The 15,291-nt window shown below is 41.4% G+C and overlaps 1 protein-coding gene across 1 annotated transcript; it reads right to left on the reverse strand.

Moving 5' to 3' along the window:
• Window positions 1-10,556: 10,556 nt before the first annotated feature.
• Window positions 10,557-13,196, reverse strand: LOC142164272 (zeatin O-glucosyltransferase-like). Its single transcript, XM_075221953.1, has 3 exons — window positions 12,747-13,196; window positions 12,178-12,652; window positions 10,557-12,102 (listed from the first exon to the last, which is right to left on the reverse strand). Exons 1-3 carry the CDS (start codon window positions 13,104-13,106, stop codon window positions 11,639-11,641), a joined length of 1,299 nt encoding a protein of 432 aa, XP_075078054.1. The 5' UTR covers window positions 13,107-13,196; the 3' UTR covers window positions 10,557-11,638.
• Window positions 13,197-15,291: the final 2,095 nt, after the last annotated feature.

Below are 15,291 nucleotides of genomic sequence, written 5' to 3' on the forward strand. Positions count from 1 at the left end.
AATCTGCAAAAACACACCGTTGTGTTTTGCGCTTGTCTCCGAAAATATCTTGGATTTCGAATTAGCAACAACTAACTACCAATCAAATGGCCTCACCAATCGACAACGAAGCCGGTCTTCAAGATGAGAACAATAACTTGACAACCAGTACCGAAAGACCACTTGTCAACGCCATTGGAGCTCGAATCGGAGCGCCGATAGATATCAATTCGCATGTGGCCATTGAGGCAAACCTACATTCTGAACCCGCAAATACCATTCATGGTGGCACTCGGTCTGCAGCTCAAGATACTCATAACATCAAGGAAAACGGCGTTAGCTTGCGTATGATTTTCGAAATGTTGCAAGCTCAACAGGCAGCAATAGCTCAGTTGCAGAGCCAAACCCAGCTACAAAGCAGGCCGGAGCCCAATCCACCTCGAGAAATCACCCACAGAACGGAGCCAGCCATAGTAAAGTCAAATGAGCAAGAATCAGGGACTACTCCCGAAATTGCTAAATTGCTCGAGGAACTCACAAAGCGAGTCGAAGCCAAAGATAAAAAAGTAGAAACATATAACTCTAGGGTCGATCAGATCCGGGAGCTCCACCAATGATAAAAGGGTTGGATTCAAAAAAATTCGTGCAAAAACCTTTTCCCTCGAGCGCAGCCCCAAAACCAACCCCCAAAAAATTTCGTATGCCCGAAATTCCCAAACATAACGGAACGACCGATCCCAACGAGCACGTCACTTCTTACACATGTGCCATCAAGGGCAATGATTTGGAAGATGATGAAATCGAATCTGTGTTGTTAAACAAATTCGGAGAGACCCTCTCGAAGGGAGCAATGATTTGGTATCACAACCTACCACTAAATTCCATCGACTCGTTCGCCATATTAGCAAATTCTTTTATGAAAGCACATGCCGGCGCCATAAAAGTCGCAACAAGGAAATCGGACCTCTTCAAGGTAAGGCAAAGGGATAACGAAATGCTAAGGGAGTTCGTATCTCGTTTTCAAATGGAACGAATGGATCTGCCACCAATCGCAGACGATTGGGCTGTTCAGGATTTCACTCAAGATTTGAACGAACGGAGTTCGACGGCTTCACGATGGTTAAAGCATAACCTGACCGAATACCCAGCCATCACGTGGCCGACATTCACAATCGGTACCAATTAAAAATTAGGGTCGAAGATGATCAATTGAGGTTTGAACCCGCTGTTCGAAGGGATATTAATCGAGAACAAGGTCCGATCGGCGATCGATACCGACTGTTTAATGAAAACCGCAGAGTCAGTTAATCGATACATAACCCCGGGCAAAATAACAAAAGAAGTGATCGAGGTCAAGGGTCCCGGGGGCTGATGAACAGAAGTAGGTTTGATAGGACTGCCGGATCTAAGGAAGTGCCTCAGTTATCGGAATATAACTTCAGTATTGATGCATCCGTCATCGTGTCAGCTATCGGATGCATCAAAGACACTAAATGGCCTTGACCCATATAGACCGATCCTGCCCAGAGGAATCCCAATCAAATGTGTGAATATCATGGCACCCATGGCCATAGGACGGAGGATTGCAGGCAACTAAGAGAGGAAGTAGCCCGGTTATTTAACAAAGGGCACCTTCGAGAATTTTTAAGCGATAGGTCGAAGAACCATTTTAAAAACAGGGATTTCGGAAGGCAAAACGAACAAGAAGAACCACAACACGTCATTCACTAAGACATCGATTGTGAGAGAAAAGCGATCTCGAACTCAAGATTACATGCCCATAGGGACTTTGTCCTTCAATGATGAAGATGCAGAAGGAATCATATAACCTCATAACGATGCACTGGTAATATCCGTACTCATGAATAAAACTAAAGTTAAGCGTGTGTTGATTGATCCAGGTAGCTCGGCCAACATCATCAGATTGAAGGTCGTAGAACAACTCGGCCTGCAGGACCAGATCGTACCCGCAACCCTGGTTCTAAACGGATTCAATATGGCATGTGAAACCACCAAAGGCGAGATAATTCTACCGATAAACGTGGCCGGGACCATCCAGGAAATGAAGTTCCATGTGATCAAAGGCGACATGAGATACAACGCCCTTTTTGGTAGGCCAAGGATCCACAACATGAGAGTTGTACTTTCGACCCTACACCAGGTCCTTAAATTCCCAACATCGAGAGGAGTTAAAATTGTGTATGGAGAACAACCAGCCGCAAGAGAAATGTTCGCCATTGAGTAAGCGAAACCAATATCCTCGCCTTCGCCAGTAAAGGGATCGGGCTCAGAAGGGGAACGAGATACCAATTAGCAATCACAGACATCGGCTTTGACCCAACCAGATAACTAGAAGATCGAAGAAGATGATGATCAGAGGATCCCTCGATCTTTCGTGATTCCCGATGATTCCAACGCTACCAAATCAACGATTGAGGAATTGGAGCAAGTCACACTAATCGAGCACTGGCCCGAACGGAAGGTATATCTGGGAACGGGGTTGACCCCCGAACTCAGGAAGAAACTTATTCAATTTCTTATCGATAACATTGATTGCTTTGCCTGGTCCCATTTAGATATAACAGGGATCCCACCGGACATAACGACGCATCGGCTAAGCTTGGACTCTAGGTTCAGACCGGTGAAGCAAAAGAGAAGACCCCAGTCCGAGGTAATACACGCATTATAAAGGACGAGGTAACCAAACTTCTCAGGATAGGGTCTATTCGGGAGGTAAAATATCCCGAATGGTTAGCCAATATAGTTGTAGTGCCTAAAAAAGGGAACAAACTTAGAATGTGTGTGGATTATAAGGATTTGGACAAAGCATGCCCCAAAGATTCCTTTCCGCTGTCCAACATCGATCGCATGATCGATGCCACGGCCGGCCACGAGTTCCTTACTTTTCTCGATGCCTATTTCAGGTATAATCAAAATCCAGATAAACCCGGAAGACCAGGAAAAGACTTCATTTGTCACCAAATATGGAACATATTGTTATAACGTGATGCCCTTCGAGCTAAAAAATGCGGAAGCTACTTACCAACGCCTAGTAAATAAAATGTTCGAAGAAGAAATAGGTAAATCAATGGAAGTTTATATTGATGATATGCTAGTTAAGTCCTACGCGCAGAGGACCATTTGACCCATTTGCAGGAAACGTTCGAGATCTTGAGGAAATACAATATGAAGCTCAACCCCGAAAAATGTGCTTTCGGGGTCGGTTCAGGCAAGTTCCTCGGTTTCATGATGTCAAATCGGAGAATCGAGATTAACCCCGATAAAATCAAGGCCATCGAAGACATCACCATCGTGGACAGCGTGAAATTCGTACAGAGGCTAACGGGACGGATTGCAGCCTTGGGCCGATTCATTTCGAGATCGTCATATCGAAGTCACAATTTTTTCTCTCTACTCAAAAAGAAGAACGATTTCGCTTGTCCCCGGAATTCCAACAGGCATTAGAGGAATTAAAACGATATCTATCGAGCCCACCACTACTTCATACTCCAAAAATAGACGAAAAACTTTGGTTGTATCGGAAATCGCAGTAAGCGGTGTCCTAGTTCGAGAAGAGCAAGGTACGCAATTCCCCGTTTATTATATAAGTTGGACCTTAAGAGAAGCAGAAACTAGATATCCACACCTAGAAAAATTGGCACTTTCCCTGATAAGCGCCTCTAGAAAGTTAAGACCGTACTTTCAATGTCACCCCATATGCGTACTAACCACCTACCCGCTTCGTAATATTTTGCACAAGCCCGAACTATCAGGTCGATTGGCCAAATGGGTCGTCGAACTCAGTGGGTACGATATCGAATATCAACCCCGTACGACCATCAAGTCTCAAATTTTAGCAGACTTCGTGGCCGATTTCGTGCCAACCCTCGTACCCGAAGTCGAAAAAGAACTCTTATTGAAATCGGGTACGTCATCGGGGGTATGGACCCTTTTTACGGACGGGGCTTCGAACGTGAAGGGGTCCGGGCTAGGCATAGTTTTAAAGCCACCCACGGGTAACACTATTAGGCAATCTATCAAAACTACCAGGTTGACTAATAACAAGGCCGAGTATGAGGCAATGATTGCAGGTCTCGAGCTAGCTAAAAGCTTGGGAGCAGAAGTCATTGAAGCCAAGTGTGACTCTTTGCTGGTGGTAAATCAAGTAAACAAAACCTTCGAAGTTCGAGAAGATAGAATGCAAAGGTATTTTGACAAACTACATGTCACTTTACACCATTTCAAACAATGGACTTTACAGCATGTTCCACGAGAGAAAAACAGTGAGGCTGATGCACTTGTGAATTTGGGATCATCGGTCGAGGAAGGTGAGATGAGCTCGGGGACTGTCGTTCAACTCTTGAGATCCGTGATCGAAGAAGGTCATGCCGAGATAAATTCTACGAGCTTAACCTGGGATTAGAGAAATAAGTATATTGAATACTTAAAGAATGGAAAGCTCCCATCAGACCCTAAAGATTCAAGGGTCCTACGAACCAAAGCTGCTTGATTCACGTTAGCTTCAGATGGAACGCTATACCGAAGGATATTCGATGGACCATTGGTAGTATGCTTAGGTCCAGGAGATACCGATTACATCCTAGGAGAGGTGCACGAGGGCACTTATGGGAATCACTCTGGTGCCGATTCATTAGTCCGAAAAATAATCAGGGCAAGGTATTATTGGATCGATATGGGCAAATATGCAAAGGAGTTTGTTCGAAAATGTGACAAATGTCAAAGGTTCATGAAATGGGGAATGAATATCGTCGGCCCACTGCCATCGACCTAAGGTAAAGCTAAATTTATTTTATTTTATGACTGACTATTTCTCTAAATGGGTTGAAGCACAGGCGTTCGAGAAAGTATGAGAGAAAGAGGTTATAGACTTTATCTGGAATCATATCGTATGTCGATTCGGGATACCTGCCGAAATAGTGTGCGACAATGGGAAACAATTTGTCGGCGGCAAAGTGACGAAATTCTTCGAAGACCACAAAATAAAAAGGATACTATCAACACCGTATCACCCAAGTGGGAACGGACAGGCTGAATCAACGAACAAAACCATCATTCAAAACCTAAAGAAGACACTGAATCACGCTAAAGGAAAATGGAGAGAAATCCTACACGAAGTCCTTTGGGCATATCGAACGACATCAAAATCTAGTACGGGGGCAACCCCGTTCTCTTTAGTATATGGCTCTGAAGCCTTGATACCAGTCGAAGTCGGCGAACCCAGTGCCAGATTTTGATATACAATAGAAGAATCAAATAACGAGGCTATGAACACTAGCCTCGAATTATCGGACAAAAAACGAGAAGCTGCTCTCGTCCAATTGGCCTCCCAAAAGCAACGAATAGAAAGTTATTATAATCAAAGAACCAAGCTCCGCCATTTTAAACCCGGGGACTTAGTGCTAAGGAAAGTCACCCTCAATACCCGAAATCCAAACGAAGTAAAACTAGGACCGAACTGAAAAGGACCATATCAGGTTCTCGAAAACGTCGGAAAGGGATCATACAAGCTCGGTATTATAAACGGCAAACAACTATCAAGCAATTGGAATGTGTCGCATCTAAAATGATACTACTGCTAAGGTACGACCCTTCCATATTCGTTTACATTTCGAAATTAATCCCTGTAGAAGTCCGATCAGGAGCTAAGATGAATCCTTCAATACGAAGCCTTAGGTCTGAAAGCACCCGTTGCACTCTTTTTCCCTTAGACCGATTTTATCCCAAATGGGTTTTTTGGCAAGGTTTTTAATGAGGCAACCAATGATCGTGTTGTACTTGGAAACAATTCGACAGTATCCGAGGCCTCTTTACAATCAACCTCAGATACTGGGGGGTATTAGCCCTTAAATATATCAAGTTCTGATGCAAGAAAGTTATTTCGCAACAACGGGATTCCAATAGGAAAAGTTGTAAGAGCCAAATGGTCAAAACGAACCATGCTCATGTAGTTGGCCCGAGCCCTGACGCAAAACATGAATGCATGTATGATGACTTGCAAAGAAAGTTCTCATCTTTACCGGGATCTTATATCCAAGAAAAATTCCTCTATTTTGAGATTTATTATGCAAACAGAATTAAGATAAATCTCCGAGTTCGAGTAAGCACTCACTCGACTCTCACGCCTACGGGCTATATTATTTCGAGTTCGAATCATTCACTCGACTATCAAGCCTACGGGCTACATTACTTCGAGTTCGAAATATTCACTCGACTATCAAGCCTACGGGCTACTTTTATTTCGAGTTCGAGAAAGCACTCACTCGACCATTGCGTCTACGGGCTATATTTCTTCGAGCTTCAATCATTGACTTAACTAATAAGCCTAAGGGCTACATCACTTCAAGTTTGAGTAAACCTATGTTCAGACAATCACTCAACTCGACCATTAAGCATAAGAGCTACCTTATTTCAAGATTGAGTAAGCGCTCGCTCGGTTATAGAGGCTACGAAGTCCAAATTTGATTAAGTTGCTTCAATCCTTGTGAAAATATTCATAAGGCGTGAATAAAGTCTTCACAAGACAGGAAACAAAACAGAAGCAAGTCGGCAAAAAAAAGGGATATTTTTATATACAAAATTGTTTACATGATTGATTACAACGTAAAAATTAAGGACTAAGCTTCCTGGTCATCCCCAGGAGCGGCCTCTTCTCTATTGGGCTCCCCCCCGTTCTCGGATCCGCTCTTACTCCCATCGTCATCATCATCGTCATCGGAAACCAAGGCTTCAGCATAGGCTTCAAGTTCTTTGGCCCTTTTTATCTCTTCAGCGAGGTAAAAACCTCGAGCATGGATCTCCTCGAGGGTCTCCCTCCGAGATCGGCACTTAGCAAGTTCAGCGACCCAATGTGCTCGAGTATCGGCGGTCTCGGCTGCCTCTCTTGCTTGGACCTGGGCAGCTTCAGCATCAGCCCGATAGACGGCCATGAGTGCATCCGTATCGGCCTTTGCCTTTTCGGCGTCAGATTCGGCCTTGGCAAGTACAGAGGCCAACCGAGCCTCGAGCTCCTCTATTCTTTTTGCTTGGACCGAGCTTTTCTCCTTCATTGTTTGAAGTTGGTTTTCGGCCGATGACAATTGGGCTCGAGCAGTTTCTTTCTCTGCAGCAAAGCAGTCTATTCCTTCTTTCCACTTCAAAGACTTTGCTCTTATCACATCGACTTCTTCACGGAGTTTTCCAATCATCTCGATTTTCTGCTGCAGCTGTGAGACCGAAAGATTAGCCATCGTTCCGGTATCAAGTCCATAGGCTTTTAAAAGCATTATTACCTGCTCGGATAGATCGATCTGATCTTGGTGAGCCCTGGCCAACTCATCTTGGAGGTCTTTTATTTCCTCTCCCCTTTGGCCCAAAAGGAGTTTTAAGGAGTTCCTCTCCTCTGTAACCCATTGAAGCACTGCCTCGTATCGACGCAGCTCGGTTCGGGATCGAGAACATAATTCTCGATGAACTGCCGTGGCCTGCAAAGAAAGAAGAAACGAAGTCAGAAAAGAAAAGCAAACTTAAAGGTAACGCCATATTATTTTAAGGCCTACCTGATTCAAAGCCTACTGCACTCAGTGAAAAAGATCTGATGCGTCACTTGTACCGGCAGTGTCTTCAACGCCGATAAACAGTTCACGAAAAGGATCCTCTCCATCATGAGGCCTATCTAATTCGAGGGCCCCCAAAGCTTGGGCTTCCCGAATCGCCCCCGCGGAAAAGAGGGAAGGTGGGCGAGCCTTCGATTGCTACTGCCCCAAATGAGTCATCTGGGGCATTCTCTTCGGTTCGAAAAGATTCGGGAAGAGCCCCTTCAGACATATCCCCCATCTGTCAGCTTCGATGGGAAACATCTTCGATCTCCAGCAACTCGGGGACTCTACTCGAATCTCTCTCTGATATATCCTCAGTTCGAGGCGGAGCCTTATGAACCACCATCGATCCAGCTGCCTGTGGAACGTCGGTAGTCTTCTTTGTTCGGGCCGCCAGCGCAGATCCATCGTTCTCTTCTTCTTCTTTTTCTTCATCCCTCAGACGAAGAACTGATTCTACGATCAAAAGAATGGAATTTTTGTTCGGCTTACGAGCCGTCCTCTTCTTTGGTTTTTGATCCTCGACGACGGGGGCTCTTTTCCTCTTATTATCTTTCACCGGCTTTGGGACAGAGGCCGAAACCTCTTCCTCGACGGATGAGGGCCTCAAAACTGCATCTTTGCCCACACCTACATACGAAAAATTTTATTGAAGTGTGTGAAAAGCATCTTATTCAAAAGATACGAGAAAGGTGCTTACCGTGGTTTTTTGGCCTCCCATCGGCCCTTCGACAAGTCGTGCCATGAGCGCTCGGAATATGAGGAGGTCGAAACCAGATCACGTACCCAGTTCTTGAGATCAGGCACTGCGCCAGGCGTCCAGGGAATCGCTGCATCACAAAAAGGGAATATTGGTGAGAAAAGAAATGAAAGAACAAAATAATAGGAGATAACAGCAGAATTACACTTACGCTTCATGTTCCACTCCTTGGGAAAAAGGCATCTTTTCGGTTGGGATCAGGTCTGAAGTCCTTACTCGAACGAACCTGCCCATCCAGCCCCGATCCTTATCCTCGTCTATACTCGAGAACAGAGCCTTGGTAGCTCGACGTTGGAGTTTTATTAACCCTCCTCGAAAAAGGCGAGGACGGTATAATCGAATGAGATGATCGAGGGTGAAAGGCATCCCCTCGATTTTACTCACAAAATATCGGATCAAAATAATGATCCGCCAAAAGGAAGGATGTATCTGGCCTAGGGCTATTAGGTACTTACGACAAAAATCTATGATAACAGGATCGAGGGGACCTAACGTTAAAGGGTAAGTATACATGCTTAAAAACCCTCTCACGTGAGTAGTAATATCCTCTTCAGGAGACGACACTACCACTTCTTTGTTCTCCCAGTTACAATCTTTTTTTATCCGTTCGATGTGCTCCCGGGTTATCGAATAGATATATCTCTATACGGGCTCACATCGACCAGGAACCGGCGAACCTTTATCGAGTTTGAAATCAGAGGTAAGAACACACGCCCCCAGAACGCACTTCTCAGGACGAGGATCCACCGATGTTTTGTCGGCGGCGGATTGGGAAGAAGAAGCTTTTTCTTTTTGGGGGACGGTTTTTGATGTCTTCACCATTTTGGATTTAAAGAAGGTGACAAAGATTTGGTAATTTGGAAGAAGAATTTTGCAAAGAGGAATCACAGATTTGCGAGATTAACTCAGAGGATACAAAAAAGAACTTGGGAAATTTGGAGGATTGAAGATGTAAAAGTGATTATTTATAGGTTAAAGCAATGGCAGTTCAGTATCAGCGGTGGCCGCCCACCGTCTGACATGCATTAAATACCTTGAAAGACTAAATCGACGGGACAGCTATCACGTGTGTCATGGTCGAGCCCAATGTAAACGTCAGCTTATAAACCGATCGAGCCGTTGAGAAATCATATCGTTTCTCACCACATTCTTCCTGAGAAACGAGGGAACTATCTGTATGTGGTCGAAATAGATTTCGGCCTTCGTACGATTGATCGAGTTCGAAACATGATGGATCGAAGTAAAACTTTGAGATGGGTTCCGAAGATGGAACAAACAAGCTTCGAGCCCGAGGTACCGATTGATGTCGAGCTCGATATCATTATCAAGCTCGAATCTAAATCGAACTATGATGCAAAGTAAAGTTATCGAGCTTATGATCCAGAGACCGACCAACATTGACCCCGAATCAATTCAAGGATCCGACTCAGAATCGAGCTCGAGTCAAGATCGAAAACTTGAGTCAATATCGAGCTCATGGACAAGAGCCGTTGCAATCCCACTAGAGGAGAGAATCTTGGCAGGAATTATGGAAAAGCCGATTTATCATGGGTCTCCCACTATGTATTTTCAATTATATCTAAAGTAAGATCCCTCTACTATAAAAGGGATGGTTATCATTTCTGTAAGGACCAAGTTTTTACTTACATTGTAATTCAAGTACCATATTGTTCCATATCCAAGAACTGTTCTTGTAAGCTTCATAAATTGATTTCACTTGTTTAGTCCTAAAATTCATCTTCTTTGCAACCTTATCTATTTAGCATACTTTGTAATTCATACTTGATATTTCTATTTATCCTTACGATTTGTATTAAGTTGCACCACATATCCTTAAAACTACGTACAAATTCAACTCTATCCATTTTTCGGGTAAACAAGGTTATTATCTATAGTTTACCTTACCTGATAACAAAAAAGGTTATTATAGAGCGTACTACTGCCATAAAACTACTACGTGACAATGTATTAGCACTTGCTCATTGTTCGAACTAATTAGGATAAGGCTCTCTGGTTGTTGCTACTTAGTTTGTTCCTGTTTATTTTAAATTCTAAATAAATTTCGAGTTAGCTAAGGAGTAGTTTAGTCAAGTTGTTAGTCCTCCTCCATTAGAGGAGTTAGTTTAGGGAAGCGGTTAATCCTTTCAATATTTAATGGCAGTTATGGATTCAATAAAAGTAATTTAGTTCTTGTGCCTTTATTTTTTTTCTTATATGGTATCAGGAGCTTAAACAAACTCTAATGAGTAAAGATGTTCTTTTTCCCACCCACCCTCCACAAATGCCCAACACTGTCAGTGTTAGTAAATGCTGATAACACTATGAGGCCACAGTAGTCCAGTTTAATCCAGTTTCTCAGCTACCAATCAAACTGTCTAGAAGTCACAATTTCGCAAATTGAAAAGCACAATTTTCCATGCTCATGCATGCCCATGATCTGTATGGTCACTTAGATGATCTACTCCTGCTCTATCCCTCACTATCACAACTGGCACTCTCTCTACCGTCAATATACATACACAGATACACTTTTTGGTTCCGGCAAGATCAACTTATTTAAAACGCCCTAATGGCATCTGTTGATCCAACAATTACCTCTACTGTTGCAGATGTAGATACAACAGTAAGTGCCTGGGATGCGTCGTGTACTGCCTATACAAATAAGGTTCAAACCAGAATATTCAGCCTTAGTGATCGACCTGCACGACTCACTAAAGAATCCCAATACTTGCAAAGCATTCAATCTTTGCTGATGAACTCTCTACTGTTGGTGCCCCAATCACAAACTCTAAGCTCATTATTAAGATACCGCCGAACATATGACATTTTCCGACATTTTTGGAATACCTCGCGACGGTTTTATTCCAATATTGGTGAATTAAAGCTATCTCTCTTCAATTATTCCTCAGATGGGAGGGAGCTTGTTTGAGGTATTGAGCCCAATCAATCCCGTCTAATCCAATTAAAAATCTCACCCTTTTTATGAAGGGGGACTAGTGGTGGAGTTTCATTGTCATAGCAATGGGGAAATCCTTTTTTCTTTTTTCGTTCCCTTTGGTGGGAGAAAGACGTGAGTTGGGTAATGCAATTACTGGACTTCCTTGTTAAAAAAATGACTATCAAATGGCAATAATAAACAAAGGTGAAATACAAGGAATAAACAACATATTAAGTACAAAGTACGAAGTAGCACAATCGTGGCTTCACACGGAGTACTTTCGTCAGCAACGAAGGACGATACATACAAATTATGTGTTGCAAAAAAACAAATCATACATTATTGGTCATAAAGATAAACTAGGATCTAGTAATGTATGAAAGAATCCATCTCCCTCTTAGAATCGCCACCATCAGTGACTGATTGTCTAACTTTTTTACCCAGTTCTCTCGCCCTCATCCTCATCTCATTCCCATTGGGCGAAGCCATAAGTTTTCTTATAGCAGCTTCAATAGTTGTCGATGTAATTAACTCATCACGTCGTTCCCAGTCCTTGAGAGCAATACCAATATTCAGCACCTTTGTCACAAGTACTGCATTCCTTGGCTGGTCAAAAAGCATAGGCCATGTAGCAAATGGAACTCCCATAGTAATACTCTCAATGCAAGAATTCCACCCGCAATGACTTATGAAACCTCCTGTTGATGAGTACCTTAAGATTTCCAATTGGGGTGCCCAATCTTTCACTATGACTCCTCTTCCTTCTACTCTCTCTTGGTAATCGTTGGGAATTTGGACTTGTTCACCTTTTGGTAACAAAGCATCTCTCACTACCCAAATAAACTTTTGTTAACTCTTTTCCAGCCCTATTGCGAGCTCTTTGATTTGCTCAGTAGATAAGGAACCTGTTGTTCCAAATGAAACTAATAATACCAAGTTTGCTTCTTGTTTGCCCAGCCATTTCAAGCATTTGTGACGCGGATTGTTTGAGGGTTTGCTCTCAGGTACTGTTGCTGGGTTGAAGGAACCAATAGCCCATTGCTTGCCTCTTCTTAGTAACCTATGGAACTTTGCAAGCACTTCGAGGTAAGGACCCTCTACTACCTTGCGCGTATCGTATAGATTTCCTGAGCAGAAACTACTATGCTTATTATATTGCCTCCCAACGAAATCCAAGAACTCAGGTGTGAAACTATTTTGAAGGGATGGAAGGCCATGGAAAAATTCAGCTCCAGAAGGAAGTAAAAGTCTCTCAATAAATTTACCAAGAAACGCTGGGAGATGGAGACATTTTTGTGTTGTTTGCCAATACATGGAGCTTGTGGCAAAAGCAGAGACAGCATGAAAACAATAGGCCTCGATCGGCATTTGGTATTGAAACTATGTCTTGAACAACCCAAGCCATCAGAGAGTCGTAAATGACCACCACTCAATGGGTTTTACTCGATGATAGCTCGAGTAAAAATTCGCTTACAGGCTCACGCAACTCAAGAGATGCATCAAGTACCGATACTATGACTTTTGACGAGGCTTCAGAAGAATTATGATCTGAACATGGAGGTATTGCATAATAAGAAGATAGTGTTGGGAATTCTTGGAAATGGATGTTAGGAGTGGTTAGAGGATCCCAGCCGTGGACACGATCTTTGGCCTGGCTAATGTTAGTACTAAACCCGAGATAATAGATTGGTATATTGTATGATAAAACGAGGCGCGAGAGATGGAGTTGATTGAGGTGTCCTTGTGCTGGAAAGGGAACCATGACCACAACAACTTCACTTTGTTTGATGTCATTTTGGCTATGGTTTTCAGATGAAGTAACAATGCGAGCCATTGCATAAAATGCTCTTGTTGATGTTCTTCTTTCAGAAACTATGTATCTCGACAAATATATAAATAAACCTTTAAATGAATAAAGAGAGAAAAAAAGGGTCGACTAACGATCTTACACAGCAAAAACACTCCTCCCGTTACCAAGATAGAGTGTTTGCTAAATGATTTATCTTAGTCAGTTAGCTATTTTAAAATTTGTAATTTCTTTTAATATCGTAATATAAGAGATGTCCCTTACCGTTATTGGGACTCCAATAAGCGATACAACTATGTGGAGTAAGAAATGGTCAGTTCACCCGCAAGACTACAAGAAACTTGCAAATCAAGCTGATATCATTACGAATTAAACCTGAAACTTGTAATTAGTTTATGTCAATCTTACTATTTCAGCTTGTTTGGATGGTTGTTACGTATCGTATCGTACTGTATTGTATTGTAAATAAATACAATGTTTGGATAGATTGCGGCGTTTGTCATCGTTTTATGATATCACACACCAGCAATATGAAGAATAAACTTGCAATATTATAAAGAAAAATTATGACACATGGTAAAATTACTATATAAAAAAGTAGGGTAAATGATAAAATAAAATTATTTAATAATAATGAAGGGTGAGATTGAGATAAAAAGACAAGGTAACGACGCGACCACACCAAATCGGTCGTTACATAAAGTGACACATTTCGTCGTTATGTAACGACAGATTTAACAATGCGATACAATAAAATTTAAGTAACAATCAAAACAAACATTATTTAAAGTAACAATACGATACAATACAATGGATAACAACCATTCAAACAAACTGGATAACGTCTTTCGTTTTCGTCATGGAAAACTTCTTGATATAAAATTATTAAGCACATAATGTTGTTAGTGGCCAATGAAGATAATGAGAAATAATATCAGAATCTACAGGAAGATTTTTTGAAGAATGTATCTACGCTTCAAAAGTGCAGGATTAGTTTGCCATAGTGGATTTGGAAATTTTCAAGATCAATTCGATGCACGTAGAGGGTAATTGAAAATTTTAAATCGATATTTGCTCATGCTATAAATTTTAGCCGCCTACCTTTACGAATATCCACTGGTGCGTTTACAACTTCAAGTTTGAAAATGTCGTTCATTTTTATCAGGGTCAATTATTGAATGTTAAAGCTTAAGAACTTCTCATATTGAGCTTTGCCTTTAAGATTTGTTAAACAAATATTTATGTGTTTGTTTCATAAAAAAAATTCTCATTGAGGTTTGTGCTGAATACGTTTCTCTTTATTTCTTCTTAAAGCCATTTAGATTAGATACATTTACTGTTTAGCTAATATTTCTTTTTTTTCTTTTTTTAAGTTAGTCGTAATCATTATTTTGTCTCGGGAAGTAAGTTGTAACAATCCTACTTTGTATGTGTTTTCTTCTGTGCTTGTCATGTTTCTTTATTGAGGTGCCTATTTGGGGCATTTGCTTATATATCCACTTTTGACTAAACTCTTAGATGCAGCATGTCGCCGTTGAAGTTATATCCGCATTGTAAAAAAATTTATAAAATTTATCCACCGAAATCTATAGTTATATCTTTTCAATTCAACTTCAGAAATCAAATCTTAAATCGTTCTATCTTTCAAATGCAACTTCAGAAAATTCAAGTCTTAAGTAGTTCAATCTCTTTAATACAACTTCAGATTTCGAATCTCCAAGTTCTTAATCATAACTTGTTCTTCGAATTTCAACAATCCAACACACAATTCAATGCTCAGATCTACTCCAAATAAACTCAAATTTAAAATATAATTTTAAAATATCATAAAGATCAAACTCCAATCATCAAATTGTCAAAAGCATAATAAAAAATTAATAAACCCATTTTACAACGAAGAAGAAGAAGAAACTTTAAGCATAACATACAATGGTGTGTTACAATTAAGAAGAAACCAAAAGGCTTCTGAATACATGAGACATGAATATAGAGAAGAAGAAAGCAACAACAAAGCTCTTGGACACACGTGACATGAATACAAAGAAGAAGAAAGCAACAACGAAAAAGAAGAGAAAAGTGTATGCATCTGAAGTTGCCCAAATATTGGGTATATATCAGTTTTTTTTTTAAAGTAGGTACGGGTCAAATGGAGTGACCAAATAGGGTGCTCGGTGAAATTTTTACTTATTTATTGCCGGAAATCTTACATAAA

The sequence above is a fragment of the Nicotiana tabacum genome, chromosome 9, assembly GCF_000715075.1.
Source record: "Nicotiana tabacum cultivar K326 chromosome 9, ASM71507v2, whole genome shotgun sequence".
NCBI classification, from domain to species: domain Eukaryota; kingdom Viridiplantae; phylum Streptophyta; class Magnoliopsida; order Solanales; family Solanaceae; genus Nicotiana; species Nicotiana tabacum.

Coding starts and splice junctions, on each gene's coding strand:
- LOC142164272 (XM_075221953.1), bottom strand. CDS start 13,106: ATGGCTCGCATTGTTACTTCATCTGAAAACCATAGCCAAAATGACATC. Junction 12,653..12,746: donor CTCTTGAGTTGCGTGAGCCT/GTAAGCGAATTT, acceptor TTCAAGACATAG/TTTCAATACCAAATGCCGAT. Junction 12,103..12,177: donor AGTTTCATTTGGAACAACAG/GTTCCTTATCTA, acceptor TTATTTGGGTAG/TGAGAGATGCTTTGTTACCA.